Source organism: Zalophus californianus, chromosome 17 (genome assembly GCF_009762305.2).
Source record: "Zalophus californianus isolate mZalCal1 chromosome 17, mZalCal1.pri.v2, whole genome shotgun sequence".
Taxonomy (NCBI): domain Eukaryota; kingdom Metazoa; phylum Chordata; class Mammalia; order Carnivora; family Otariidae; genus Zalophus; species Zalophus californianus.
In genome coordinates, this window is record NC_045611.1 from 26,516,593 (window position 1) to 26,542,953 (window position 26,361).

The 26,361-nt window shown below is 42.9% G+C and overlaps 2 protein-coding genes across 7 annotated transcripts in view; one reads left to right on the plus strand and one right to left on the minus strand.

Annotated features, from left to right (window-relative positions):
• Positions 1 to 258: 258 nt before the first annotated feature.
• LOC118356420 (translation initiation factor IF-2-like) lies at positions 259 to 1,041 on the minus strand. The gene is made up of 2 exons (XM_035724892.1): positions 696 to 1,041; positions 259 to 617 (listed from the first exon to the last, which is right to left on the minus strand). The coding sequence occupies exons 1-2, from the start codon at positions 1,039 to 1,041 to the stop codon at positions 259 to 261; spliced, it is 705 nt and encodes a 234-aa protein (XP_035580785.1).
• CSNK2A2 (casein kinase 2 alpha 2) overlaps positions 990 to 26,361 on the plus strand; it is a 40,670-nt gene continuing 15,298 nt past the window's right edge. For 4 of the 6 annotated variants that reach the window (XR_003524166.2, XM_027618620.2, XM_027618622.2 and 1 more), the window contains exons 1-5: positions 990 to 1,143; positions 1,961 to 2,072; positions 11,425 to 11,526; positions 13,849 to 13,899; positions 22,643 to 22,702. Coding sequence is in view for 5 of the 6 variants with exons in the window: in XM_027618620.2 (XP_027474421.1) it covers positions 1,040 to 1,143; positions 1,961 to 2,072; positions 11,425 to 11,526; positions 13,849 to 13,899; positions 22,643 to 22,702 (429 nt within the window). In the remaining variant the exon portion in view is untranslated. Of the gene's footprint in view, positions 1,144 to 1,871; positions 2,073 to 9,982; positions 10,152 to 11,424; positions 11,527 to 13,848; positions 13,900 to 22,642; positions 22,703 to 26,361 lie in introns of those variants that run through there. The other 2 variants (XM_027618625.1, XM_027618624.2) reach the window with 2 other exon arrangements.

Consider the following 26,361-nt stretch of genomic DNA (forward strand, 5'->3'; position numbering starts at 1 on the left):
GCTACCTGGCCCACTCCAGCTTGACCAAGTGACAGAAGTAAGCATTCAGCGGGTTCTCAGGGAAGGCTCTGGAAGGGATTTGGGGGCAAGTGAAAGAGAAGGGTTTTGTGAGGAAGGCTCTGGCTGAAGGGCGAAGGGGAAGTCTTGAGGTTGAGGAATCCATGGGTGATAGCGCAGGGTCCATCGGAGAAAGCGGGGGTGTCTCCGGGAGGGAGGGAGAAATCTTGAGGTGGGGGATGTTCTCAGTGGTAAGAGTGACTAATTTGGGAGGGGCTTGATGGGGACGGGTTGGTCGACAGGAGGGTCAGAACGGGGTCGGTACGGGGCGGGCAAACTCTGGATGACGAGAGGGTGGAGGGCTTGAGGTAGGGGTCGCCAGGACAGTCCTGAAAGGGCCCACGACCCGCAAGTCTCAAAGGCAGCGGTCCGCGGGGGGGGGAAGACCCTGTGGCGGGCGCACCACGCCGCAGGTCGGCGGGGCAGCTCTGGGAGGGGGCTCGGGGTGGCGGGCGGCCGGGGGCGGGGCCGGGGGCGGGGTCGGCGCCGCCCGGCCGGTCCCCCCGCGCTGCAGGGGGCGCTGTGAGGCTGGGCGGCCCCGGGCCGGGCGGCGGCCGCTCCTAGTGAGCGCGGCCCCTTTTCCGGGTTTCCTCCTCCTCCTCCTCCTTCTCCTCCTCCTCCTCCTCCTCCTTCTTCGCCGCCGCCGCCGCCGCTGCCCCTTTCCCGGCCGGCGGCCGCCGCTGCTGGTGCCGCCGCCGCAGCCGCCGCCTCGGGGCCGCGAGCCGAGCGGAGGCCGACGCGGAGCGCGAGCGCGGCCCGCCTCGCCGCCCCGCCGGCCGCTCCAGGGCCCGGCCGGCTCGGCCGGCGCCCCCGCGCCCCCAGCCCGCCCGCCCCCGCGGGCCAGGCCTGGCGTGGCCGCCCGCCGCCGCGCTCCTCCTCCTCCTCCGGCGCCCCGCGGCCCGCCGCCTCCTCAGCCCGCCGCCCCGCGCCCCCCGCCGCGCCGCCGCTCTGCGCCCCGCGGCGCCCCCCGGTCCCGCCCGCCATGCCCGGCCCGGCCGCGGGCAGCAGGGCCCGGGTCTACGCCGAGGTGAACAGCCTGAGGAGCCGCGAGTACTGGGACTATGAGGCTCACGTCCCGAGCTGGGGGTAAAGCCGCTGCCCCCACCCCCGCCCGGCCGCCCCCCCCCCCGGCGCAAACCGCATTGGCCCCCCACCCTGCGCGGTCTGCCTCCCCAGCCGCCCCGCCGCTGGCCGGCGCTTTCTCGGGTCTGGGGTGGGAGGCAGAGCCCCCTCCCCCCCACCCCACCCCACCCCCCCCCCCCCCGCTGCACATGTCCTCGTCTCCCTGTCCCCCTTTTTCCCCGCCTTGCGCACCCCTCTCCCCCTTACCCCAAAGAATGCTTTCTTACTGAGAAGTGTAGGGTCCAGGGACTGAAGCCTTATGAAAATGAGAGAGCAGCCCTTCCTCCTTACACTTCTGGGTTTCTATTTGGGGTGGGCAGTCAGCAGCTGTCCTCTGGAGCTATTAAAATTCTCTGCCTTTTTAGTTTTTGAAATGAGGCTGGGTGGGAGGAAATCTTTTAAAGACATCCACATTCTCAAAGCAGGCGCTGTCTACCTTTGGGGTGTGAGGTATAAGGCATTTGCTGTGGAGCCCCAGGCAGTGGGGCACCCTCTGAGCCCCCAGGATGGATGCTTTGCTCACCCTTCTAGATTGGCTCAGAGCCGTGCCTTCCTACCTCTGCTCCCCAAGTTGTGATTGACCAATTAGGTTAGGAGCTGTGCGCAGAGTGAAAGGAGCCAAGTTTATGTTGTGGCTTTCATTTAGGGAATGAGTTGTGTCCTGATGTATAGACGTTTCCAATGCTTGATTAATGGAAGTGACTGGATGGGGGTATATAGTGGGCATAGGCTTGGTTAATCCCAAGTCCTGGCATTTATGTGTCACTCTTGCCTTTCACAGTAATCAAGATGATTACCAGCTGGTTCGAAAACTTGGTCGGGGAAAGTATAGTGAAGTATTTGAGGCCATTAACATCACCAACAATGAGAGAGTGGTTGTAAAAATTCTCAAGGTGAGTGCCTTATGAGTGGCATTAAAAATTTTGTTCACGGGTCCCGAGGTAAACTCCAGCCACATTGTAGAATGAGCAGTGCACGCTCTCGTCTCACACATCTTCTGTCTGATGTTCCTTTGCTGCTACTCCTCCCACCTGTTTTCCTTCTTCCTTTGAAGAAAGTACGTAGACCTGTTTGAAATCAAAGCATGATCGTTCAGGAACATACTTGTCCTGAAATGTCACTGTGGTCTCCCAAAGTGAAAATTCCAAAGGGGTCCATTTGTTACAAAAAGAAATAGGGATTCGTATGAAAGAAAAGTTTTTCCAGTGAAGATCCTATCAATTCAAGGGCTCCTTGAGCACGGAGTTTGTTACCCTTGGTGCTTAAAGTGATTCCAGAAAGAAAGTTGGAAGAAATTAGAGCAGCTCCAAAGATGAGTTTGAAGCTTGGGTAGAAACACCTCAGCGGATGATCAATTGATTCGTCTCCTTTGGCAGTAAAAGTGTGTCAGGTGGGGTTGGATACGGTGAACCAATAGTGCCCAGAAGGTTCACTGTTGCTTATCAAATAGTAAAAGTGAAATTGGGAGCAGTAGAAGAGTATGCTTACAATCGCTAAAATTAATAGTTGAAACAGTCTTTGTGTCTGGTCAGTTGCGCCAAGTTTGATAAAGATACACCTTTTGTTGTCTCTTTGGTGAAGACATGATCTTAATGAGCATGAAGAGTTGGCTAAATTCTCCTTCAGGTAACTGGTTGGATGGCTTTAATAATATTTTATAGGGTGTACTAAAAAAAAAAAGGGTAATTCTAGGCTCCGTGAAGGGTCTTCATCGTTGCCAGATCATTTAATGTGTGTGCATGTCATTCAGTGAAATATCGAAAAGACTAAAGAATGATTAATATTAGCACTTTTGCATATACAAGATTTCCAATGTGGCCATTTTGGACAGGCTCCGTGAATAAGGATATGGGATTGGAAAGCTGTTTTTGTGTCTTAAGGATAGAGTTAGGGTAGCTGTGTCCCTGGTTAGCATGAGGGGTCAGGCTTACACTGTCTGAAAATCAGTTTTCAGAAAAGTGATCAGCCCTGTTAGTACCACCCGAGCCTAGTGATGCAGAAGCAGAGTTGCAGTAGACAGAAGTAGGCAAAGTTATCTGTGCCCTCAGAGGCACTGGGGGTGAGAAGTGAGGAATTGATACTGAAGATGTGGAGTTTGACTCCCCTCTTCCCCAAATGTGAACTGGACCTGAAAAGTCACATGGTCTTTTTTTTTTTTTTTTCTTTACAAGCGTAAATATTTAAAGAAATGTTCCCTTCAGGGAAGTCACCTGGGTAAGCCATATGATTTTTTCCTTTATACATAAGCATAAATGTTTTTAATATAAGCTGCTTAAAATCTTTCTAGGAAGTGAGCAAGGCATAAGTTGAACTTAGGAATATCCATATTCCACTGCTGTGCATTTGGAAGAATGAACTGCTGACTCCAGAACAATTTCAGAAAAATAACTAAACTTTTATGCAATAGCAGCATTTTTAGAATACGTGTGTAACTTCCTGTGGTGTCTTTTTTGGAGGAATGACCTTTAGGTATATATATATAAGTGACAGCACATTCATGCAAGAGAACATCGAGTTGCTCTTTAGTCTTCCTTCTAGAGATCTTCATAGCATCCGTTCCTGGATAGTTTTCCCCCTAAAGATTCACAGGATATGTTTAGGGAACCCAACAAGGAAGCTGAAGGTTATTTTTACAGACGAGAAACCTAGGCACAGTAAAACTTACTTGATACCACTATGTAGAAATGATCCTTAGCCAGAACTCCTGTTTCCTACGTCTTCCTCTCTTTCCTCATTTTAGCATGGGCTTGTAAGATCTTCAGAATAAGTTCCCGTGTTCTGGAATAAGACTTGGGAGGCTCCTTGGATGCTCTAGGTAATGAAGTGTTCCTTGTATCTTTTCCATACAAGTTCTTTTCAGGGTACAGCCTGAACCAACTTCGTTGCCACTGGTGAAAACCACCCTCACTTCTTTTTTTTTTTTCCCAAAGCCCTGTGGCATTTCTATCCTGATTTTGTTCTATCTGAAGGATGGGGTAAGAATCTACTAATGGTATTGTGGTTTTCTCGTTTTCACAGGCTGAATTAAAGTGGATTAAAAGTATTGTTTGTTTGTTTTTAAAAAAGGACAGGGTCTTGATCCCAAGTTGTGCACTCTTATTCAGATAAGTTATGACTAATATCTGCTGTTACGGTGTTTGGTCATAGGAAATTAGGTCCTTAGCAGAGTACCAGCTGCTCATAATTTAGAGGAATTTAGAAAAAACTTCCTCTTCATAAAAGGCCTACTGTATTTCAACGGCAGGAAGGAACTTATGTATTCATGTACACACAGTGACGGAGATATAAGGTATATTCCTTGAAGACAGGGCTGTCTTCCCCTTTGGTCAGTAACATTTTCCTTCAGTTCTTTCCAGTATATGAGGATAGTCAGATGGAGAATGACCGCAGAGGAATTCTATCATTTAATTTGTATCCATAGATTTTTTTTGGTCAAAACATATTGGAGCTCTTTAAGAGGTTTTAGGAATTTAGAAGTTGGTGAGCAAAATTTTACTGTCTATTTTGAAGTGAAATTCTGAAGTTGAAATTTTTTAAATGTTCCAGTCAATAGGAAGGTTATATCTTTTTTGGCCAAAATTGTTTTGAGGAGGAAAAAAAAAAGAGAGGGTGGGTGGGAAGGGTTAACAGGAGGGCAGAAATCCACTTTAGTGCTGAAAGTTCCTTTTGATTCTGAACAATCCATTGCTCAGTTCCTTTGTAGTACCTCTTAGGAAGGTATACACAGAAATAAAAGCATTTGGCCATTTCGGACAACTTGTAGCATTTTTTGGGCACCACCTATGTATGGATTTCAGCTCTTCTTGGGATCCTTCAAGTGAAAACTACTGTTTCCTAAATAGAAGTGAAGAGCAATACCATTTTTAAATAAACGTGTACAGTGTTTTGAACCCATGCTGCCCTGACTTGGAAATTCTCATATAAGAGAATGAGTTGGTAGTCTGTTGGTAGTCTTATTTCATAAAGAGTTGGGCAAATCCATTTTTCCCCCGGAGGAAAAACAAGGAATGGTGGTAATACAAGTTTACTTGTTAAGTGGGCTTAACATATTTGTAGAAGTTTCTAAAATGTGAGGTGAGGAGGTGGTGGTAAAAGAAGGATGGGAGGCCTGCCAATGACCCATCTTGTGGGGTTACTTCAGAGTGAGCAGGCGACTCCTTGGTTGTATCAAAGTGATGTTTGCTCATGCTGGTGCAGGGCTTTCTCCTTTATTTCTGCTTTCTCCGATGGTAGTTTTTTTCCCTCCAGGTACTTTGTTAGGCAAATATACCAAGACATCATCTTCCTGAAGCAAGACATTAGTATTAATTTATCTAAAGTTTTTGTGATTTTTTTTTTTTTTTTTTTAGTTCCCACAAATGTCTTACGGTATAAAAGTAGTTAAAATGGTATTATGAAAGTGTTACTAACATCAAAAATAATATGAATTTCTAAAATTATGTGTGAACTAGTCAGTGCTGTTTCTTTTTTCTTTTAAGATTTTATTTATTTGGGGCACCTGGGTGGCTCAGTCGTTAGGCGTCTGCCTTTGGCTCGGGTCATGATCCCAGGGTCCTGGGATCGGGCCCCACATCAGGCTCCCCACTTAGCGAGGAGACTGCTTCTCCCTCTCCCTCTCCCTGCTGCTCCACTACTTGTGCTTGCTCTCTGTCAAATAAATAAGTAAAATATTTTTTAAAAAATCTTATTTATTTTATTTGATAGAGATGGTGTGTGCGCACACAAGTACAAGCAGAGTGGGGGGGGCAGAGGGAGAGAGTATATCAAGCAGACTCCTCACTGAGTGCGGAACCTGATATGGAGCTCCATCTCACGACCCCGAGATCATGACCTGAACTGAAACCAAGAGTTGGATACCCAACCACCTGAGCCACCCAGTCGCCCTAGTCATTGCTGTTTCCAATATTGCGGTTGTAGGGTCTGAGCTTGAGAGTGCAGTGAAACAGAATCATGAAATAAGGGAGCAGAGAAACCTTAGAACCCAAACCCTTTTTACAGATAAACTGAGACTCAGAGCATGCCGTTTGCTCAGAGTCACATGGTTAGGGGATGTAAGCACTAGGGTCCTGGTCTTCTGCCCCTCTCATGGATCTTGTAGATGTGAGAAGCAGTTAGGACATTTGCTGGGTATTTGACTTCTTGAGGTGTTGAACTGTACTGGAAAGATGGATAAACACTCACTAGAAATCAAATGAATTTGTTCCTAATGGTTTTGGGGATTGGGATTCTTCTGGAAGGAAATGCTTGACTTGGACAGGTACTAGATGGAGTGCGGAACAGATGAATACCCAGAGAACTATAGGGACCCAGCCAGGGGCTCTCTGGTTTGGGTCTGCAGCAGCATGGTGAATGCATAAGTGAAATGTTATTTTGCTCTCTTGGTTTGAAGCCACAATAACCAGTGTTTTTATACTTTTTTAACCCATACAGTTCCCTCATCATGATGACTTGCCAGATATGGGTGCTAACAACTTTGTCCCTCTAATATATTAGGGTTGGAGAGTGAGCCATTTGTAAAAAGAATATCTTGACATAGAGGACCCATTTTCATGTGTATGGTGTGGCTGTAGATACTTTCTAGAGCCTGATTTTAGGATCTGTCCCCTCATGATGAGGGCAGTATAGTGTTAAGTGCTATAAATGGAGGGCAGGAGACTTGGGTTCTAGAACCAGCATCTTCATTTATACCCAGTTGACTCTTTTTTCCTATCAATAAAATGGATATATGTTTCTTGTGGAACTCATAGATTGTTGGGAGAATTAAATGAGATCTGGAGAGATGGGTAGGTAGATGACAGTGTTTTAGTCATCTACACAGGGCTCCTTTCCCAAAAGTGGCCCTGGAAGTAGACTGCCTGCGATCAGATGGGCATTCCCAACACTCTGCAGCTCTGTGACCTTGAGCAGTTATTTAAACTCTGCCTCAGCGTCCTCATGTAAAAGTGCTCCAATAGTAACTCCTCTCAAAATACTATTAAAAGTGGATTAAATGTGCTTAAAACAGTGCCTGGCACTTAGAAAGCAATAAAGTATGGTTCTAAAAACAATATTTCAGTTGGGCCACGTGAATGATTTCAGAGGGCAAAACCAGTAGTAGAAAGGATTGTACCACTCTCTGATGAGATTCAAAAGGCCTGCTGTATGCCTTGCTTTTTTAAATTAAAACACACCCCCCTGACAATAAACAGTCTCAAGGAGTCGATAACGTAACTGGAAAGATGGGACTTGAAAGATTAAGGGAAGAGTTGCTGTGAACAATTAATATTGCTCAGATAATGTTTATATTTGGGTCAGTTGCAGTGGATTTGAGAGATGCTCCCAAGGTAGTAAAATAAATGCTGTCATCGAGGCTGAACTTTTCTTCCTTACTCTGTCCTGCATCCCTGGCAACCAGTTTTCATTGTGATTGTTTACTGCAGGTGACAAAACTCTGTTGTCACTGTGGCACTGGAATAAAAGTAATTCCAGATTTGGAAGTTCTACACCACCTTCCCACCTGTCTTGAATTTATTAATTCAGTTGTGCTTAGAAAGAAATGAAAATGGGACTTTGCCTGTTCTTATGCCCTTTGTATATGTTAGTTCACAAATTCAATCAATCAAATGCTAGTAGTTGAAATCATTCTCAGATCTGGCTTTTTGAAAATCAGCCTTAAGTAAATAGGACTGATTACTGGCTTCATTAACAAAGCAGCCCATCACTAAGTTTGTCTTTTAAGTTTTTCAGTGTTGGTCAATAGGGAGAGAAGAGTAGTATCTTAACTCTTGGATTATGTTGAACAAGGTTGTCCTGAATAGCTGGGACTCTGCACCAGGTGGGCTGAAACCTTTGGGAAACTTCCTTCCACCCCCTCTCTTTGTCGCTCTTTCTTTCTCTTTCTCTTTCTTGTTTTTTCCTTCCCTCCCTCCCTTTCCTTCCTTTCCTAAGCTCATGCACAGAAAATTTCAAATTGAGTTTTTTCCTTTTAAACATTCTCTGTAGGTGTGTGCCAGAATTCATTTATTACTGAAACTTGATTTAATACTTTAATTTCTTTTTTCTTTTTTAAGCTTTTTGCCATTTTGCTCTACTAGACTTTGAGTAAAAAAGAATATTGGGAAACAGCTGAACTGATTCATTTTGAATCTTTTAAACAGATATTCTCTGAATTGAAATAAATGAACCTTAACTGGGAGAGACTTTGTCTAGCAGGATGAAATGATGAGACTATGATGGAAGTGTGTATTTTCTCTGTGTAGCTACAGGTGGATGAATGCAAACGCTGGGCTACAGCTCAAAGCATTCTTATTTTCATGAAATCCTTGGTCTGTTTTCCATAGGATGTGAAGGGTCTTCCTTTATAAATTCTAACCTTTTCTCTTTAATTCTGTTTACAGCATTAAAATGATCACTTTCATTCCCAGGGAGCTCATTGGTTTTTTAGCTTCTAGAGCATCTCCCAGGTTCAGAAGAATAAGCTTGAGGCTAAAGGGAGTTCCCTATGGCCTGGTTCCTGTAGAGAATAGATGTCCATGCTTTGGAGGAGTATCCTGGGCTGTAGGTCACTTTCTTCTTTTATAATCTCTTGGTCTTTTGTCAGGATGTGAGGACTCCAGGTGCTGTGTGAGTCCATTGTGCCACTTGAGAATTGCCATGCTGTCCCCAGTCTCTAGGTGAGGAAATTGTTGGACAGGTGACAGTTGGGTAGCAAAATATGCTCCCTTGCTCCCTAAATTACCTGAGGACATAATAAGAGATACCTTAATCTCAGTGTCATCGTCCAGGAACCGTGTGCCTGCCTGACCTGTTGCTGACTAACAAGAGGGCAAAGCAAGACTTTATATGGGGCATTGTCATAAAGGCAACTGACTTAGTGGATTAACCCTGTACTAATTCACCATTAGGGGGAGAGCAAGGTTTCTGGTATATACAGATCTCTGGCTCTGGTGTATTTTCTCCTCTGTAACCACTCTCACAGATCTGTAACTGCTTTCCAACTCTAGAATTTTCTTACATTGAATATACTGGTAGCGGGGCGCCTGGGTGGCTCAGTCGTTAGAAGCGTCTGCCTTCAGCTAAGGTCATGATTCCAGGTCCTGGAATCGAGCCCCATATCCAGCTTCCTGCTCCGTGGGAAGCCTGCTTCTGAACCCTCTACCCCCCCCTCCCCGGCTTGTGTTCCCTCTTTCCCTGTGTTTCTCTCTGTCAAATAAATAAAACCTTAAAAAAAAAAAAAAAATATATATATATATATACTGGTAGCCATTGGCTGAATTTATAGATACAATAGCCAGCTTTTATTTTTCTTTTAACTTTTTGACATCAGACTTAAAGTTACAAGAATCCCCATATATCTTCCCCCAGATTTCTCAAATGTTAACATTTGCTTTATGCCTTCTCTCTCTCATATATAAACACACATATATATGTGTATAAACGTATGTAATTATGTGCTTGAGAGTAAATCACAGTGATCCTTACTATAGTGTGCATTTCCTAGAAACAAGGACAATTCTTATGTACCCCCACAGTGCCATGATCAAAAATCAGAAACTAACATTGATACAATGCTGTTAGCTAATCTACGGCCCCTGTTCTCATTTGCCAATTGTCTTATATAATGTTTTTATAGTAAAAGAAAATCCCAGGTCATGTGTTACATTCAGTTGTCATATCTTTTTAATCTGGAACAGTTGTTGATTCTGTTTCCTGATACATTTTTGAAGCCTATTCTGTAGTGTGTCCTTCTCTGGCTGTTTTTTTTTTGATCAAGTTGTACTTCATGTTTGAGTGCTTTATTTCCCCCAAAGTCTTGAGCTCCCTAATTATGAAAAAGGGAATGAGTACGATACCTAAGTGGAAGTGGGAGAGCGACACAGTAGCCAGATCTACTCTCCCGGGAACCCTGACAAAGCGGAGTGGACATGAGTGTGGCAGCTGGCTTGGAAGAATGCAGCTAGATTCCAGCCTGTCAGTCAAGCACCCTGTTAAAGGTGATGCAGGTGCTCTGTGTTGTTTCATAATCTCCCTCTGTTTTGTTATGTGTTCAAAGCTGTAGCTTAGTGACCAAAAAAAGATGATGGTGTCTCTGGCATGTATATATCTCCCCTCCCACCACCATACACACACAGGCTTTTAAAATCTTATTTCATTGAAAATCCATTGGACTCTCTTTGCCTGTGGTATCAGAACTGTGTCTAGTGTCTCGATGATGGAGAACTCCTTTTCCGTAGTTCACCTTCGCTCATAGCTGCACTTGGGAATGAGAGCACCGTGGCCAAGAGGAGGCCTACAGAGTCACTGTCGTAATCCTTCCCCCACCCTTCATTGTCAGCTATGGGACCTTGGGCAAAGGGTTCAACTAGGCTGAGTCCACTACATAGGAATTTTGTGTTTGTCACTAACTAAAAACAAAATAATAAAGCTTCCATTTATCGAGTGCTTGCTTACTACATGCCAGTCAAGTGTTCTAAGTACTTTATAAAACGTAACTGATTGTGATGTGTCTGTTGTTCCAGAACTACTTACATTCCTCAAATTCTTTAAGACAAATAACACCTGTAATGCTAGTATTTCTGATTGCAATCTTTAATTTTTCTATCCAGCAGATGGACAGGTTAGCAAGTAGAGGTTTCCAATCAGTACTGGATCAGAGATCCGTTTTCTCCTTTGCTGATCCATCATTTCTTTCTTTAGGAGTGGTATGTGTTGGGTAGTTTTAGTGGCTCTGTGCTGATTTCAGATTCTAGATGTTGAGGAAATGGGAGTGGCAACAGGAAATGGGAGCCAGCAGCTGGGAAACAAGTTTGTAACTTGATGTCCATGAACTGGTCTTCGCTCCTGGAAGACAAAATTACATGTAACTCATTGGAAGAGCAGGTGTCTCACCATTTTGTTTCATTTTTTTCTGTTTGCAAGTGCATGATATACAGCTGTTCAGAGCTGTAGCACGCGTTGCATTTGGCAGTTATCTAGAAAAGCATTTTATTTTTAAAGTATGACATGGGTGTTCAAAATTTGTAAGTGCCCTAAATGTAACTACCTAAAGATCTGACACATATGCTATATGAGTCTGTGTTTAACTTAATCTTAAACATTCTCAAGGGCAAGTCCCACTTTTATCTTGATTTCTTTTTTCTAATTTAGACACACTCTCTAACATTGTGTGCAAGATAGCACAATAGCCCCTCGATTAGCTGACGTTTTAAGGTTTTATTTATTAACTTCAAAAGGAATCTCACTTCTGATTACTTTTGTGTATTTAAGCCAGTGAAGAAAAAGAAGATAAAACGAGAGGTTAAGATTCTGGAGAACCTTCGTGGTGGAACAAATATCATTAAGCTGATTGACACTGTGAAGGACCCTGTGGTAGGTGCCTGACGGGGGAGAAGGAGAAAGTGCGTGCGTGCCTGTGTGTGTGGTGTGATACAGAATGTCAAAATAATGAGAAACATTACATAGTGGGAATGACTGTGTTCATCTTTACTACTGAGTAGTTTTGAAAACCACAAAAAATCATGGTGGCCCAAAGATGAAGTAGCCACCACCACTTTTATGGAACCTAAAAGTGTGTATAGAAAAATTCCTATCCCAAGTTTATTAGCTCACTCTGATTTAGCCCACAAATGTTCGCTGATTGTCTTCTTTAAGCCCCAACTTTTCTTCCAGTTTTGAAAGCTTATTACCACCAATTAGCCTTATTTTGCTTCACTTAAGTAAGCCTGACATCTGAAAGTCTGGGCTTATAGAAGGAAATACCAAATATCTCCTATCTCCACGTGGACGCCTGGCATAGAGATCACAGCCCACAGACCCTTTGAGGAAGGCATCTTGCTGTTTCTCATCCTAGGCCTTAAATCACTGTCTGTCCCTGCGGCTCACATTGCATATGCTGATACAACTAAACTGTTTTTGTTAAAAATGCTTACTTTGTAGCCATTTTAGATGTGCTCTTTAATTTTGTTTTCTCGGGGAGTAAACTTTATGATTAGCTAAAGTTTGTATGTACCACCTCCCATCCCATTTCTGTTCTACCTCACCTGTTTTCCTATCCTCCCATGCTAGCGTGTCGTGTAAGAGGTGGGTCTTCGCTTCTGTCTGCTGAAGACGTGGTAAAGAAACAGTGTGCTAGCGAACATGCCGCTTACTGTGCGCCGCACTGTTCGGGACCTCACACAGTCCTCAACAATCCACTGGAGTAGGTGCTATTACTGGGCCACATTGTTACATTGTACAGATAGGACAGCTGAAGGCTAGGGAGGTTCAGTAATTCGCTCAAGATCACACAGGATCATTAAACTGAAGAATAAGGAAAATTTTGCCTTTGGGACCCTAAAAAGACTGAGAAGAATGGTTGTAAGCTAGATTCTAGCTAATTGGCATTAAAAATATATCCCGGCCCGAGGAACTCAGATTGATTTTAGAATGACTAACTCTGGACTCCATCATCTTTGAAAACGGCCTGCAGTGTGAGCCAGTACATATTACTGTTGTACCAGTGGCCTCTGCATTTTGGCTTTTAATTTGAGACTCAATACTGATACTGTAATGTGTTGCTTAAGGCATGTGTGTGTTTTATATAATGTGGAACACAAGTAAATTAAAATTGGATGAAAACCAAGGGGAGAGCCCTCCTCCCCTAACTTGTAGGGACTTGGGCTCACTCCCAGGCAGTAGAGAGATCTGGTGGTCTTGACGAAGCCCTGTACCCCTGTACCCTTCGGGCTAGTGAGGAACCCTTTGACCAGCGCTGCTGGGACTGCTGCTCGTTCGGACAAAGCCCCGTGTGCATGTACTGTACCCTGTTTCCTGGGTAACTTTTACCTGCTTCCTTGAGCAAAACTTCCCAGCCATAAAGTTTTCCAAGGTGATTTTCTTTCTATAACCCTTTAAGCCCCTGCTTTTCTCTTAAATTCGAAAGCTTATTACTGCTAATGAGCATTATTTTACCTTACTTAAGTAAATCTGACGTTTGAAAAATTTATACAAGGAAATATTAGACATTTGGTACTCATTGCATTAAATGAGTATGATTTTGGGGGGTGCAGGGAAACACATCTACCTTGTAAATTGAGACATTCTCTAGTGGTCTCTAGCCAAGGCAGTAATTTCACATTATAGCCTACTGATAATCATAGATATTTTCCTTTTGGATCCTGAAAAGGCCTACGATAGATTCCCACGACAAATGATAATTCTGTAAAATGCATCTGGCTCGCTAAACCAAGATGAAAACATGTCACTCCTTTTGTGGTTGGCAGACTGGAACACTGCAGAGTATAATTCTTCACATAATGTGCCAGGCCCACAGACAGGTTGGTCAGAGAATACATCTCCTTTAAAAAAAAAAGAAGAAGAAGAAGAACCTTATGAAAAATGTCAACCATTTACGAAAGTAAAGTGAATAAGATAATGAACCTCCCTGCACACATCACTCAACTTTAGCAGTGCCACAACCTCGTGGCCAATTTTGTTTCACCCCCCTGCCACCCACTTTCCCACCGCCCACCATCCCCACTTATTTCGAAGCAAATTCCAGACACACAGTCTCAAGAGAATACTTTCTTAATAGGCTCTCCCTGATGAGTGAATCCCGTTTTCATTTAAGTGGGATTTGGGGATGGATCGGTACAACAGAAACAAAGCACGTTTAGTGTTTGAATACTTATAAGGCATTACTCCTCTCTTTCATCAAAGACCCCAGCTTTGGTATTTGAATATATCAATAATACAGATTTTAAGGTGCGTATATGCTTTTTCTTTCTGGCATGGGGTTAATGGGGGATGGGCAGGTGGCGATAAGTACTGTGGTTACTCCAGAACAAAAGGGGCCAGGAAAAGGCCTTGGTGAGAGTGGGAAGTAACAAATCGGATTCCTTACCGCATAGTAGTAGGATGCAGAAAGTGGGTAGGGTTCTTGTATTTGGTGAAATTACTCATCACCCTTTGCCTTGCTTACTCTGGGAATAGCTGCTGGGCTGGGTCTAAGCTAATGCCTCATCTATAACACTCCTGTTTTACACAACATTGTTTTAAGTAAATATTTGATTTGCATAGGAATCTTCCTTGTTGATAGGAAGTGGTAAACGGATACAGGGCTCATGTGAAAAGAAGCAGGACATGGGATTCAAGCTGTCAAGAGTGTGTGTGTGTTCACGAACACTGTATACAAAGCAAATGACACAGAAAAGGTAGTTAAGTGTCGCTGTGCTTTAGAAAAGCCCTATCCTGGGTTATTTACATTTCTTGTAATGCATGTTAATTTAGACTTAATGTGTTCTTCTAAAAGCATGATTTTAAGCTGGTTTTTTCAAGAGTTTTTTTTTATTATTAATAGTTCAGACACTACAACCTTAACTTCTGTAAGTTTTTGGGGCCAGTTATTCTGGACATGGTAGAACGTAACATGAAAACCAATATAAGAACAAAATAGTGGTGTTGATTTTGAAGGGTTTGGAGAGCTTTTAGGTTATTATAATACTCTGTCAATGAATCAAAGACTTGTGATTTTGTTGTGATGGAAGTTAGGACCAAAATCACATCAGCAGTTGAAAAATGCTGGTATCAGGAGTGAAGCTTTTGGGTGAAAATAAAAGAGCTTATCTCACATTTAATTTTTCTTAGTAATCACTCTAAAACAACTCTAAAATAGGGTTAATTAGTGGAAAATAAACGGGACTATAATTTATGAAGCAATAAGCAAGTTTTATATACAGTGTAGCTTTTCCACATGTAACAAGTTTCCTTGTTAGTGTGACTCCTTACAGGTGAAGTCAACAGTGAACTCTTAACAGTAGGATGTAAATGTTTTCATCACCCTGATGGTGCTTAGCCAGTAGAGTTTTTTGTGATACACATGGTTGATCCCACTTTTGCTGTGAATGACCCAAGTTTATCAAGGTGTGCGCATTTCTTAGTGAAACCGAACATTTTCCTGAATACCAAAGTTTAAAAGCTGGTCTTAATGAAACTTCATATGAAATGCCTAAATTTTAAATGCTACTGCTTCCTTAATGAGTTTTTACCAGTTGTCTGGCCACACATATAAAATTTTCACTTCAGCATTTTGTGTTTCTTAAATTGACAGCTGCCCTGTGGATTTAACAGCATGCAGAAGATGGGTTAGCAGGAATTTTTAACTCCCTGGAGAAATCTTACTTCTTTTGCATCTTAACTCTCAAAAGGCTGTTTAATGGCACACATTCTCTAGGAGCTTTCTTTAAAGACATCTTGGAAAATTTATGTTTTCTGAGGCTTGTGTATCTGAAAACATTATTTTATCTTCCTAATTAATGGACCTGCCATGGCATAGAATTCTGGGTTGTAACTAATAATTTTCTCAGAATTTTGAAGAGCTTTTTCCATTATTACCACTGAAGCCATTCTGGTTTCACCTTATGTGATCTGTTTTGGGGTTTTTTTTTTGGAAAGCTTTTAGGATTTTCTCTTCCATCGCAGTCTGTGAAATTTCACAATGATGTTCCTTCGAATGGTCACTTTTCTTTTGTTCTGGACACTTGCTGGGCTTTTTCAATCTAGAAACTCATGTCCTTCCGTTTTAGAACAGTATTTTTGACATTCTTTGATTTTCTTCCCTTCTTTGTTCTCACTTTCTAGAACTCATTCAAATGTTAGACTTCATCTCTTAGCTCTGTTCTGTTCTCAGAACTTTTAAAAGTAGTGTCCTGTTCTTTTATGTAATATCTTCTATTCTCTCACTGAGAATGTGTGGTTTTCTCCCCCACCCCATGTTTTCTTCTTGTGGTCTTTTCTCAGTTTTCTTTCAAATTCTTTTTTGTGTGTGTCTTCTTTTTGTCTCTGTTGCAATTGTCTGAAATGTCATGGTTTTTGACTGTCTACTCTTAAGAGTTATGAAATTACTGATGACTGCTTGTCAGCTCCTTTCTGGAGGATGTGAGCTGGCTGCGAGCCTCCCGCCTCCAGCAGAGGAGCCCGGTGGGGAGTGTTAATGTGCGCTTTCACGAAACACCCCATTTCCAGTGTGATGTTTTAAACTGTTTTCTTGTTTTCAGCTGAATCTGTTGACTCTCTTTCATTGATACCTGGGGTCACCAGTTCTTTCGGGAGTTCTTCCATGTGCAGCTGTCTGCTTCTGGAGCCCTGCTCTTGCAGAATTTGGTCTGCTATGTCAGTTGGACATTTTTTTCTTGCTTCAAGATGTTGTCATCTCTTCCATTCTCTTAGTTATTGGGAGTGAATCCCCCAAGCCCCACTCCTTTTACTGTTACTTTAGAGGAGCTTCAAGAAGAAACAGGTAGGATGTGTTTGGTCTGCGATATCACACTGGAGGGCCCCCGTGAGTGGTCAAGCAAGCCCTGCCATTTTAGTCAGCTTACAAGATTGTTAAATATCAGGTAGCCAATACGTGTTTTGGAAGAGCAGATCATGACAGGACCGTCATTTTCTGCTCCAGGTAGTATGACAGGCCGCAAATAGGGAAGTCAGCTAGTTTAATGTCCTCATGAAGGCTTTTTATTTTGTCCTGTGTCTAATTAGAAAAGCTTGTTTTTATTTTTTCATTTTACTGTTAAGTGTATCAGGAACTGGATTTAAGGTATCGCTCAGAGGAGGTTTGTCCCAGGTTTAGTATCAGAGGTGAATCAGCAGTGATACAACCCACAGCCTGTTCTTTTCAGAATTTTTTATGGTTGTAATTGATCATAAATTTTTATCCATAATTTCCTTTTATTGTAGATTCCTGATTATCCTAACTTCATAAAATAAGTTGAGCTCTTCCTTTCTATTCTCTGAAAGTTTATATGAAATAGGGATTATCTACTTGTCTTTTGGGAGAGAAGGGAGACTTTGGACTATACTTGCCTTTTCAGAATGTACATCTAAGTGAAGGGCTTATCCTGGTTTTTTTTGTCTCTTCGTGAGTTTGAATGATAACAATTTCTAAGGTCCACTTTCAATTTTATTTACACAAAGTTAATAGAATTTTCTTAGGGCTTAAAGACTAATGTTATATTATGTTATCATTTACATTTTCAACATTATTTGGGACTTTTCTCTTTTCAAAAATTGCCAGTATTGCTAGAGATCTCTTTTACTAATACTTTCAAAGAACCAGTTTTTGGTTTTATTGCTCAAATGTTTCCTTGTTTCTGCTCCTATCTTAATTATTTTCTTTCTTCCTCCCTTCTTTCTTCCTTAACTGTTTTCATTCTTGGGTTTTCATTGTTTTCCCCCAACTTCTTGAGTGGAAGTCTGCTCATTTCATGTGTTCCTATCTTTCTTGATTGGTGGTAAGTGGGCTTTAAGTCTGTGCAACATCAAGCAGCGCCTTAGCTACGTTCCTTGGTTATGGAACTCACTTCTGTATCGTTTTCAAATTAGAAGTACAAATTCCAGGGGCCCCTGGGTCGCTCAGTCGGTTGAGCGCTAGTCTCTTGGTTTTAGCTTAGGTCGTGATCTCAGGGTCATGGGATGGAGCCCTGTGTCATGCTCAGCACTCAGCTCAGAGTCTGCTCATCTTTACCCTCCCTCTCTGCCTCCTCTCCTGCTCCTCCCCTGCGTGCACTCTCTCTCTCAAAAAATAAATAAAATCTATTATTTTGTACAGATTCCAAACTCGTGGATTTGGGTTTTCTCCCCTGACTTTGTACTTTGCAATATTTTATTTATTTTTTTTTAAAGATTTTATTTATTTGACAGAGAGACTCAGCGAGAGAGGGAACACAAGCAGGAGGAGCGGGAGAGGGAGAAGCAGGCTTCCCGCGGAGCAGGGAGCCCGATGCGGGGCTGGATCCCAGGACCCTGGGACCATGACCTGAGCCGAAGGCAGACGTGTAATGGCTGAGCCACCCAGGCGCCCCTGTACTTTGAAATATTTTAAATCTACTGAAAATCGTAAGGAGTAGCACAGTTAATACCCTCATGTTTTTCCCCTAGATTTACCAGTTGCTAATAATTACCACATCGGCTATTCGTTCTTGTCCCATCCCCACCCACCCCTCTTTATCTCTGTCTTTTTGTTGAAATCATCTCAAAGTAAGTTGTATGCATCAATGATACTTCACTCCTAAATATACGCGTGCTGGAGCTAGATAGGACCTTTTCCTACCTGCCAGTACTGTTATAGCACACTGAAGACACTGAATACTTCTACGATAATGCCATCTGATACACAGTACAGAGTCCATATTCAAGAGTTTCCTGGTAATTATTGTCCTAGGAATGTCCTTCATAGCTGTATGTTCGTGAATAATGTGGAGGAGGCATGTGGTTTTTCAACAAAAATATTCTTTTATTGTTGATTCCTAATGTGTCTGCACTGTGTCCAGAGGAACATGACCCATATAATGTTGGTTCTTTGGTTGACAGTTGCTTTGTGACTCTAGTGCATGGCCATATTTTATATCAAGCTTGTTAATGTAGTTCAGATCTTCTATGGCCTTACTCATTTTTCCCCTTGATAACTTCATTTTATGGTGGAGGTACTGGTTTGGTCGATTTCTCCTTGAAATCATCAGTTACGCTTCATATGTGTGAAAGAGATCATAAAAGATACATCGTGACACTCAGAAAAAAAGACAAAACTTCCAAAGGAGTAGGAAAAGCCAGTCTCTAATAGTTGAAATGAACAGTTACAGAAAACTCTCAAACTTGACATTTTCTCAAGGAAGCTAAAGTACAGTTTGTGGCAGTTTTCTATGCTTTTGGAAGAATATAAATAAAAATAAATATACATTTTAAGCAAAATATATCATCTGGACATTTTAAAGATTGGTAAGGCGTCCTGAATAGACTCCGTTTGAGAAGATAGTAGGCCCATATTGCTCTGTGGTGAATTTCTAAATCACTTCCATGGAGGTGGGCCTTGACTAGCTGATGTCTTGAGGCCTTGTTAATGCTGTTAGTATTTTGATGTGGAGAGGATCTTCTTTATAAGACATGTTCAAGTGATTAGTAATAACTTTGATTTGCTTGATTAGTGATTTGTTCTGCTTCCTTAAATTTCTAAAAATTTTGACCTTGGTTTTATTCTGGATCTTGGGGTTACATGTTAATGCCAATACTGGTGAGACTGCCTTAAGCACCTTTCACTTTATATCCCACTCCCCCTGGCTTTTTTCTTCTCCCTACGTGGGGACCACTGGGATTTCTGGACACAGACTAAGCTGTGTGGGTGAGGGAATGTGCAAGCTCTGTGTGCAGGGTGAGAGTTTGCTGTGTCGGTGATTCCCACATGTGGCTGGGAACCTTCTTGAGCTCTGTAGTCCTCCTGAATGACAGTCCTCGGGGATGGGGCTTTGGAACCTATAGCTGATTGTGATGCAGCTGAAGTACACCCACAGTCTCCGAGAACCGATGCGCATACAGCAAGAATGAGGCCCACGTGGGCATGCAGTGAGAGTGAGGCCATTCCGATTTGGGTGGTGGTTTTAGACCAAGGAGGTTCTGAGGCTGTTGACCAAATTGCCTTTTTTCCACTGTGCTCCTCAAAGTTTCTGAGGTTAATAAAAAGTCCCAGGATGTTTCCACCTTGGGTCTTTTGAGCCATCCTGGAGTAGGCCTGATTTCTAAGAAAATGCCAGTGTGTTTGAGGCTTTGGAACCAGACTAGGATGGGTGAATAGTTTCTTCCTCAGCACCTTTGTAATCTTCTGGGAAGCATAGGCTTGTTTTGCTTTTGATAAGTCACTTCATGAAAATATAAACAAAGGTAACTTCCTGCCAACACTTTGCAGTTGGTTGGTTAACAATGTTCTACACATAGCTGGCCAAGAAGAATGGAGGAAAAGTGTGGTTCTTGTGAAATTTCCCTTTATAACTTGTCACGGACTCTTCACACTTGTGTTTCCTGGAAGACAGTTTTAATTTTGTTCCATTGACTGGTGAACATTATCAAAAACAAATATTTTGTGATTGCCTTCTGGGTACAAGCTGAGAACCACCATTGACGGGGTGGGGTATATACCGCGTATGCTACTCCTCTGTTGTGTTATCCAAGCACTTAGAATATGGACCAGATTATGTATGGTGGCCCCTTGCATACTTGGGGGTAGGAAAGCAAAGATCTTGAGTCAACAAGTTGGTGACTACTACCAGCCACAGCACCCATTTTTCCCCATTGTGTGTGTGCCTGATCCGTGGGGATGCTGACGTGGGACTTGGGGTGCGGGCAGAGTGGAGCATCCTCTTGTTGCTCACAGCCGAGTGAGGTTATCTTGAGAACTTCAGGTCACTGCCAGTACCTGAGTGGGGAACATTAACTCTGGGGATGTGGTTGCCGTCCATGTCCTCTCAACACCCCAGAGGACAATAAATAGCCAGGGGGTTCAGAGAAGGAAGGGGCCACTGTCAGCTCTCTTGACTTACAGCCTAAGGGAGAGGGGCAGGGTCTTCTAGACTTGGGGGGAGGTGGGGACACTAGAGAAGGAAGAATGGGGAGGCCGGGCCAGCAGGTGTGTTGGCATTAGGGACCCCCCAGGGCGGCAGTGGAGACAGAGTGCAAAAGTCGTAAGAAACCAGACTGTGGACCCTGGTGAGTCCTGAACTTTAGGCCCAGGTGGTAAAATGTTACACATGTAGTTTGGTCTCCTCCTACCCAGAGGTCCTGAGAAATGAGAGTGAATGTCAGCCTGTCATTTGGTACTTCATAAATTATTAGGCCTAACCACTGTATTCATTTAGTGTTTTATATTACATAAAAATTGATATTGGCTGGAATAGCTAGAAATATTATATTGGCAGGCCAAGGACATTTATTGTTATGCCTTAACACCAACCATTTACAGAGATGCTTGATATAGATACCACATGACAGGAGATAAAAGTCCAAATGGTAAAATAGCCCATACTTATTCTCTGGAAATAAAATAATCCAACCCCCTGAGGGTTAGAAAATGCTGGCTTCGCTTTCATGGCCTGTTTATTGACTTGAGGTTCAACTTGGCACAGTCTCTGGGAGCGATCTTCATTCTCAGAGGAGGAGCTGATTTGACACCCAAAGAGATGGTATCTTCAGCCGCTGTCTGTACATACGGGTTGTTGGGATGCTGGCTGAGAAGTCTTCCTTGCTGTTCAGAGCTGGAGGAGAACAGAACACTTGGGTGTTTGGCTGTTACGCAGTCGAGTCCCTCCTGAGCAGAAGCGGTGGTGTGTTTGTGCTGTTGTTCCTGGGTGTAGCTCCTTCCCAGCCCAGGCACCACCAGCAGACTGGTCTGTATGGTCTCGTTCCCTCTGCTGCCCTGAGCTGGCTTGTGCCTGAGGCTGATGAAGGCAAGTATTTTTACTAAGCTAGAGGGAGAACTACTTTGATTCAGCAGAGGAAATTTGAGAAAGAAGCTCAATCCTGGTGTTCTTAGAAGATGTCAAATTTGATTCTTGGTAAATTGTTTTATCTTTTTGAACAGGTAATGTATTTACATGGATCTAAAATATAAAATGATATGCAATGAAAAATCTCCTTTATTTCCCTGTGCTCTAGCTGTCCATCCCCCACACGCATATATATGAAGCCAGGTTTCATGTTTTTGTATCATTCTTACAACTACAAACGAACAGGGCTGTGTAGTTTTGCACCCCCCTCGCACAGATACATTGTATAGCCTGGTCAGTGCTCCTTAGAGAGCTCTCCTCTGTTGCCAGTCTTCCAATAAAGAAACAAAGCATGTTTAATAAAGTTGTGTTGACTAATTTTATAGAAAGTGCTGCTTTGGACTAATGGGGAAACAGATCTACTTGGAATTGAATACCAAAAATAATAGTATTAGTATAGTTTCTGATGAAGGTTTGTGATGATTTTAATGAACCTGGATGTATTAAGGCTACTCTGCCTCTTAGAAATGGAAATTAAAAAAAAACCTCCCGGTGGGTGTGTCTTTGTCCCAGTATGAGAACTCTTTGTATGTCCTTTTGGCCTGGAATCATTTTCAGTCCCTGGCTCCCTTTTTTTCTCTCTCTCACTCCCCTATTCCTTTCTTAAGTCTCTTACCATCTCCTAGAGCTGGAGCAGTCACTTTCTTCCTGTTTCTTTTATGAGCAGACAGACTGTGTTGACACTTTTTACCACATGGGCCTTTGAAGTTCTTCAAGTTTTGCTCTCCACTCAGAACTCAGTTCTCTAACGGACATTGTGCTGCTTCAGTGGGGTTAGTTTGTTTAAGTATAGTGAGAATGTGAGGACAATTGGACAACTTGGACTTCATCTCCATAATAATGTAATTTGGGGTGTTGAAATCATGGAGCACTGAACACGTTTTTAAAAGAGCCACGTTGAATCCACATTTCTCTCCCTGGGAATTCCGCCCCCCCCCCCCCCGCCCCCAACAAAGACAAAAGTATTACACCCTCGTCCTTGGTCTTTGTCCCCATTTGTTGCAGATCAGGGTAAAAAAAAAGTCCTGGGGTTCTTTAGTGACTTAAGCTGTAAGTTTACAGAGAATGATTACCCGTATTTGGGATGACAAGATGTGATGAGACTATATTAACTTTCTCTTTTCTGAAATCTGTTCCAGCAACTTTACCAGATCCTGACAGACTTCGATATCCGGTTTTATATGTATGAGCTACTTAAGGTAAGTGGCATTCATAAGCAGTGAATTTTTTCAGGTGTATTCGTTACAGAAGTTTTTGAGAGGATGAAGGGAACTCAGGCACTCTTTCTTGATACTTAGAGAATTTAGTGAGATTTGTTTTGTTTTTGTTCTTGTTTTAATTTTTTTTAAAGTAGGCTCCACGCCCAGCATGGGGCTTGAAATCATGACCCTGAGATCTAGAGTCACATCATCTACTGACTGAGCCAGCCAGGCACCCCAAGGGGTTTTTTTTGTTTTGTTTTAATTTACATTGAGATCTCTGTTGTGGGATCTTTACATAGAAACTTTCCAGTGGAACTGAGAAAGATGGCCAAGTCAAGAGATACCAGGAACATTATGTCAGAAATCAGAAGCTCCTCCTTCATAGCTCTTGTTGGCCCTTGGGTTTTCTTTTTGTTCCTTAATTAATACTATTAGTTTTCACTGTATAACACATCACCCAGAACTTAACAGTTTTTTAAAAAATTATTATTTCTCCTAATTTTGTGGGTGAGTCTTTTTTCTGGGTCAGCTTGCCTGGGGCACATTGTTCCAGGATGGCCTCATTCACATATCTGGGATGGCAGCTGGAATAGCTGAAGGCTCGTTCTGCAGGGGGTTAGTCTAAGTTGCTCCTTCCCATGGTGGTCTCAGGGTTCCTAGTAGCACAAGAGGGCAAAGTTTGATATGTAAGCACTTTTCAGTCCTCTGCTTGTATCATTGTTTCCTAATGCCCCGTTGGCCAAAGCAAATCCTGGCCAAGCCTAGATTCAAGGAGGGGGGAAGTAGACTTCACCTTTTGATGGGCAGAGCGTTAAAATGACAGTGTGGAGGGACATGCCTACTGGGAGGGCAGGAATTTGTGGCCGTCTTTCTCTCACCATCACTCATAATCCCCTTCCCAGCCTACCCTCCAGCCCTGACTGACCTGGACACGAAGGGAGAGGTGATGGGTGGTCCTTCTAGCAGACTTAGTAATCTCCTAAGACAGAAATTTGGAAGCATTATTGGTTGATGGAGGAATGATCTTTTTTAGTTTGTCTAGGTAAGCACTTAGTTAAAGAATTCTAAAATGGCTTATAAAATGGAGTAGCTCCTAATTTGTTTTGAGTCATGGATCACTAAGAATCTAATGAGAACATATAAACTCCCCCCCCCCATGCATGTATAAATATACGGTATTACATAAAGTTTTATGGGGGGTGTGGCTCTCAAGAACCTCTGAAAGACAGAGATGACTAAGTTATTGGCATTATTGAAGAAAATTGCCAAGATGGAGTTTTGATGGGATTGTGAACAGGTACTTGAACAAAATCCCAAGTTTAATTAAGGCTAAGCTTTAGGGAATGGGGGTTTGAAGAACTAGCTCTGTGAGGTAAATGTGTTTTCTTAGAAATGCTTATACAAACCACTTGTCATTAGTACCAAGGTGGCGGATTTAAGAGTCCACTCTTAAAACTAATGGGTCTTTCCTTTGTCAATAAGATCAGAAACGTGAAGGTAGAGCTTGGTTCATCACACCTTTCTGCATGTCCTCTCCAGACCAGAATGGAAGGCGTCAGTGGGGAAGGGGTTTGCAGTGTTGTGGTCTTACGAGCTGTCCAGCTAGCTCCTTCCCTGCGGGTGCTTTGTGGAGAACCCCCTGCATCCACCCAATGAGAGCTGCAATCCAAATCTCACAATTGGTTTTTTTGTTGTTGTTGTTGTTGTTTTTAAGTAAGGTGTTAAGATTTTGTGGTTTTCACTTAGCACACCAAAGATGAAGATTGATAACCTGGTACAGTTGTGCTTAGGTCAGGTGAAGACATTCCGATAATGCAGGTCTTCACAGGCTGGTCATTCAGTACTGTGTGTCTCATAACCCTTCTGCTTTTTGGAGGTAGCGGCTAGGCAGTAAGGGCCTTCTTTCTGCTAATGAGGCACAGAACCCCAGAACGAAGCTTGAAAAATGTCTTTCATGCTTAACGGTCAGATAATACCAGATTTTGAAACTGAAATAACTCCCCTAAGGAATTTAAAACCATGTCCGCGACGCCACAGGGAGTCCTCGACTAGTGAACTTGGCAAAAGAATCTGTTCACTTACTGTACTTGTTCAGCCTCTGCTCTCCTCAAGTGTTTCTCACATCCCAGGTATTATGGTCCTAATTAGTTCATTCCTTTGGGCAAAGACTAGGCAAAATAACAGAATCAACATTTGTTAAATTTTCTCTTTGGCGGGGAACAAAATGGGGATGAGGAAGAGGAAATCTGCTGCATGGAAAATGTAGAAGAAATTGAGGTGAGGGCTCTTGAGTGGTTCCTGGGTACACAATGCGGTCTCCTGATTCAGATCCGGGGAGGTCTGTCCTCAGGAGCCCTGGTTTCATAAGGCACTGCCACAAAGCCATTGTGGAATCTTGCTACACCTATTGTTATGAAAACAAAACAAAGAAAAAAATCAAATTGAAGTAGAACTTCCATAGATGAATAAACTTTTTTTTTTTTAAGATTTTATTTATTTATTTGACAGAGAGAGAGGGAACACAAGCGGGGGGAGTGGGAGAGGGAGAAGCAGGCTTCCCGCTGAGCAGGGAGCCTGATGCGGGGCTCGATCCCAGGACCCTGGAATCATGACCTGAGCGGAAGGCAGGCGCTTAACGACTGAGCCACCCAGGTGCCCCCATAAATGAATAAATCTTAAGTGTACAGGTTTTTGGGTTTTTACGTAAGTGAAACCTTCACCAAGATTTATATATTACTGTGCTGCTGCCCAGTACAGTAGCTGTTGCCCACAGGTAGCTATTTAAATTTTAATTTAAAATTCTGTTCCTTAATCACAGCAGCGACATTTCAAGTGTTCAGTGGCCTCATGTGGCTAGTGGCTACCACATTAGACAGTGCAGATACAGAATATTCCTGGCATTGCAGAAAGTTCTGTTGGACAGGGCTGGTAGAGAATATTATGAATACCCCAGAAGGCTCTCTTCTCTTCAGGATCCCCTTTTCTGAAGATACTCTTCTCACTCCTACCACCATAGTTTAGTTTTGGCTGTTTTTTAACCTTCATATATAAAGCATCATACGATGTCTACTTTTTTGTGTCTGGGGAAAGCAAAATTTGTTTATTCTTGGAATGCTTATCCTGGGGATCGTTCTCTGACCTAGTCCAGTGGTTCTCAACCAGGTCAATTTGGCAAAATCTGGAACCATTTGTGGTTGTCACAATTGGGGAAGAGTGCTACTGGCATCTGGTGGGAAGAAGCCAGGGATTCCGTTAAACACCCTGCAGCGTACAGGACAGCTCCCCACAACAGAGGATTATCCAGAGTCCAAAATGTCAGCAGTGCCAAGGTGGAAAAACCTTATCTTGTCCTGTGGAAAACTCCCCTAAAAGCACTCCGTGCCAAGCACATAGTAGGAAGCACAAGGTGATGGGTTGCTGTGATTATTATTACCGGAGGAGTAAATCATGGGACTCAGATAGGCTGCAGTGCTTTTTAAGACAAGCCAGAGGTCCTAATTTGAAATGTATGGGAATAGTTACTATGTTCAGAAAGGGAGAATTAGAAGCAAGTTTTTGTATTATCTAAAACAAACCACCCAAAGAAAAAATGGTAAAAAAAAAAAAGATAAAAATGGTAAAAAAGATTTGACTCAGTATTTATCCAAAGAGGATAC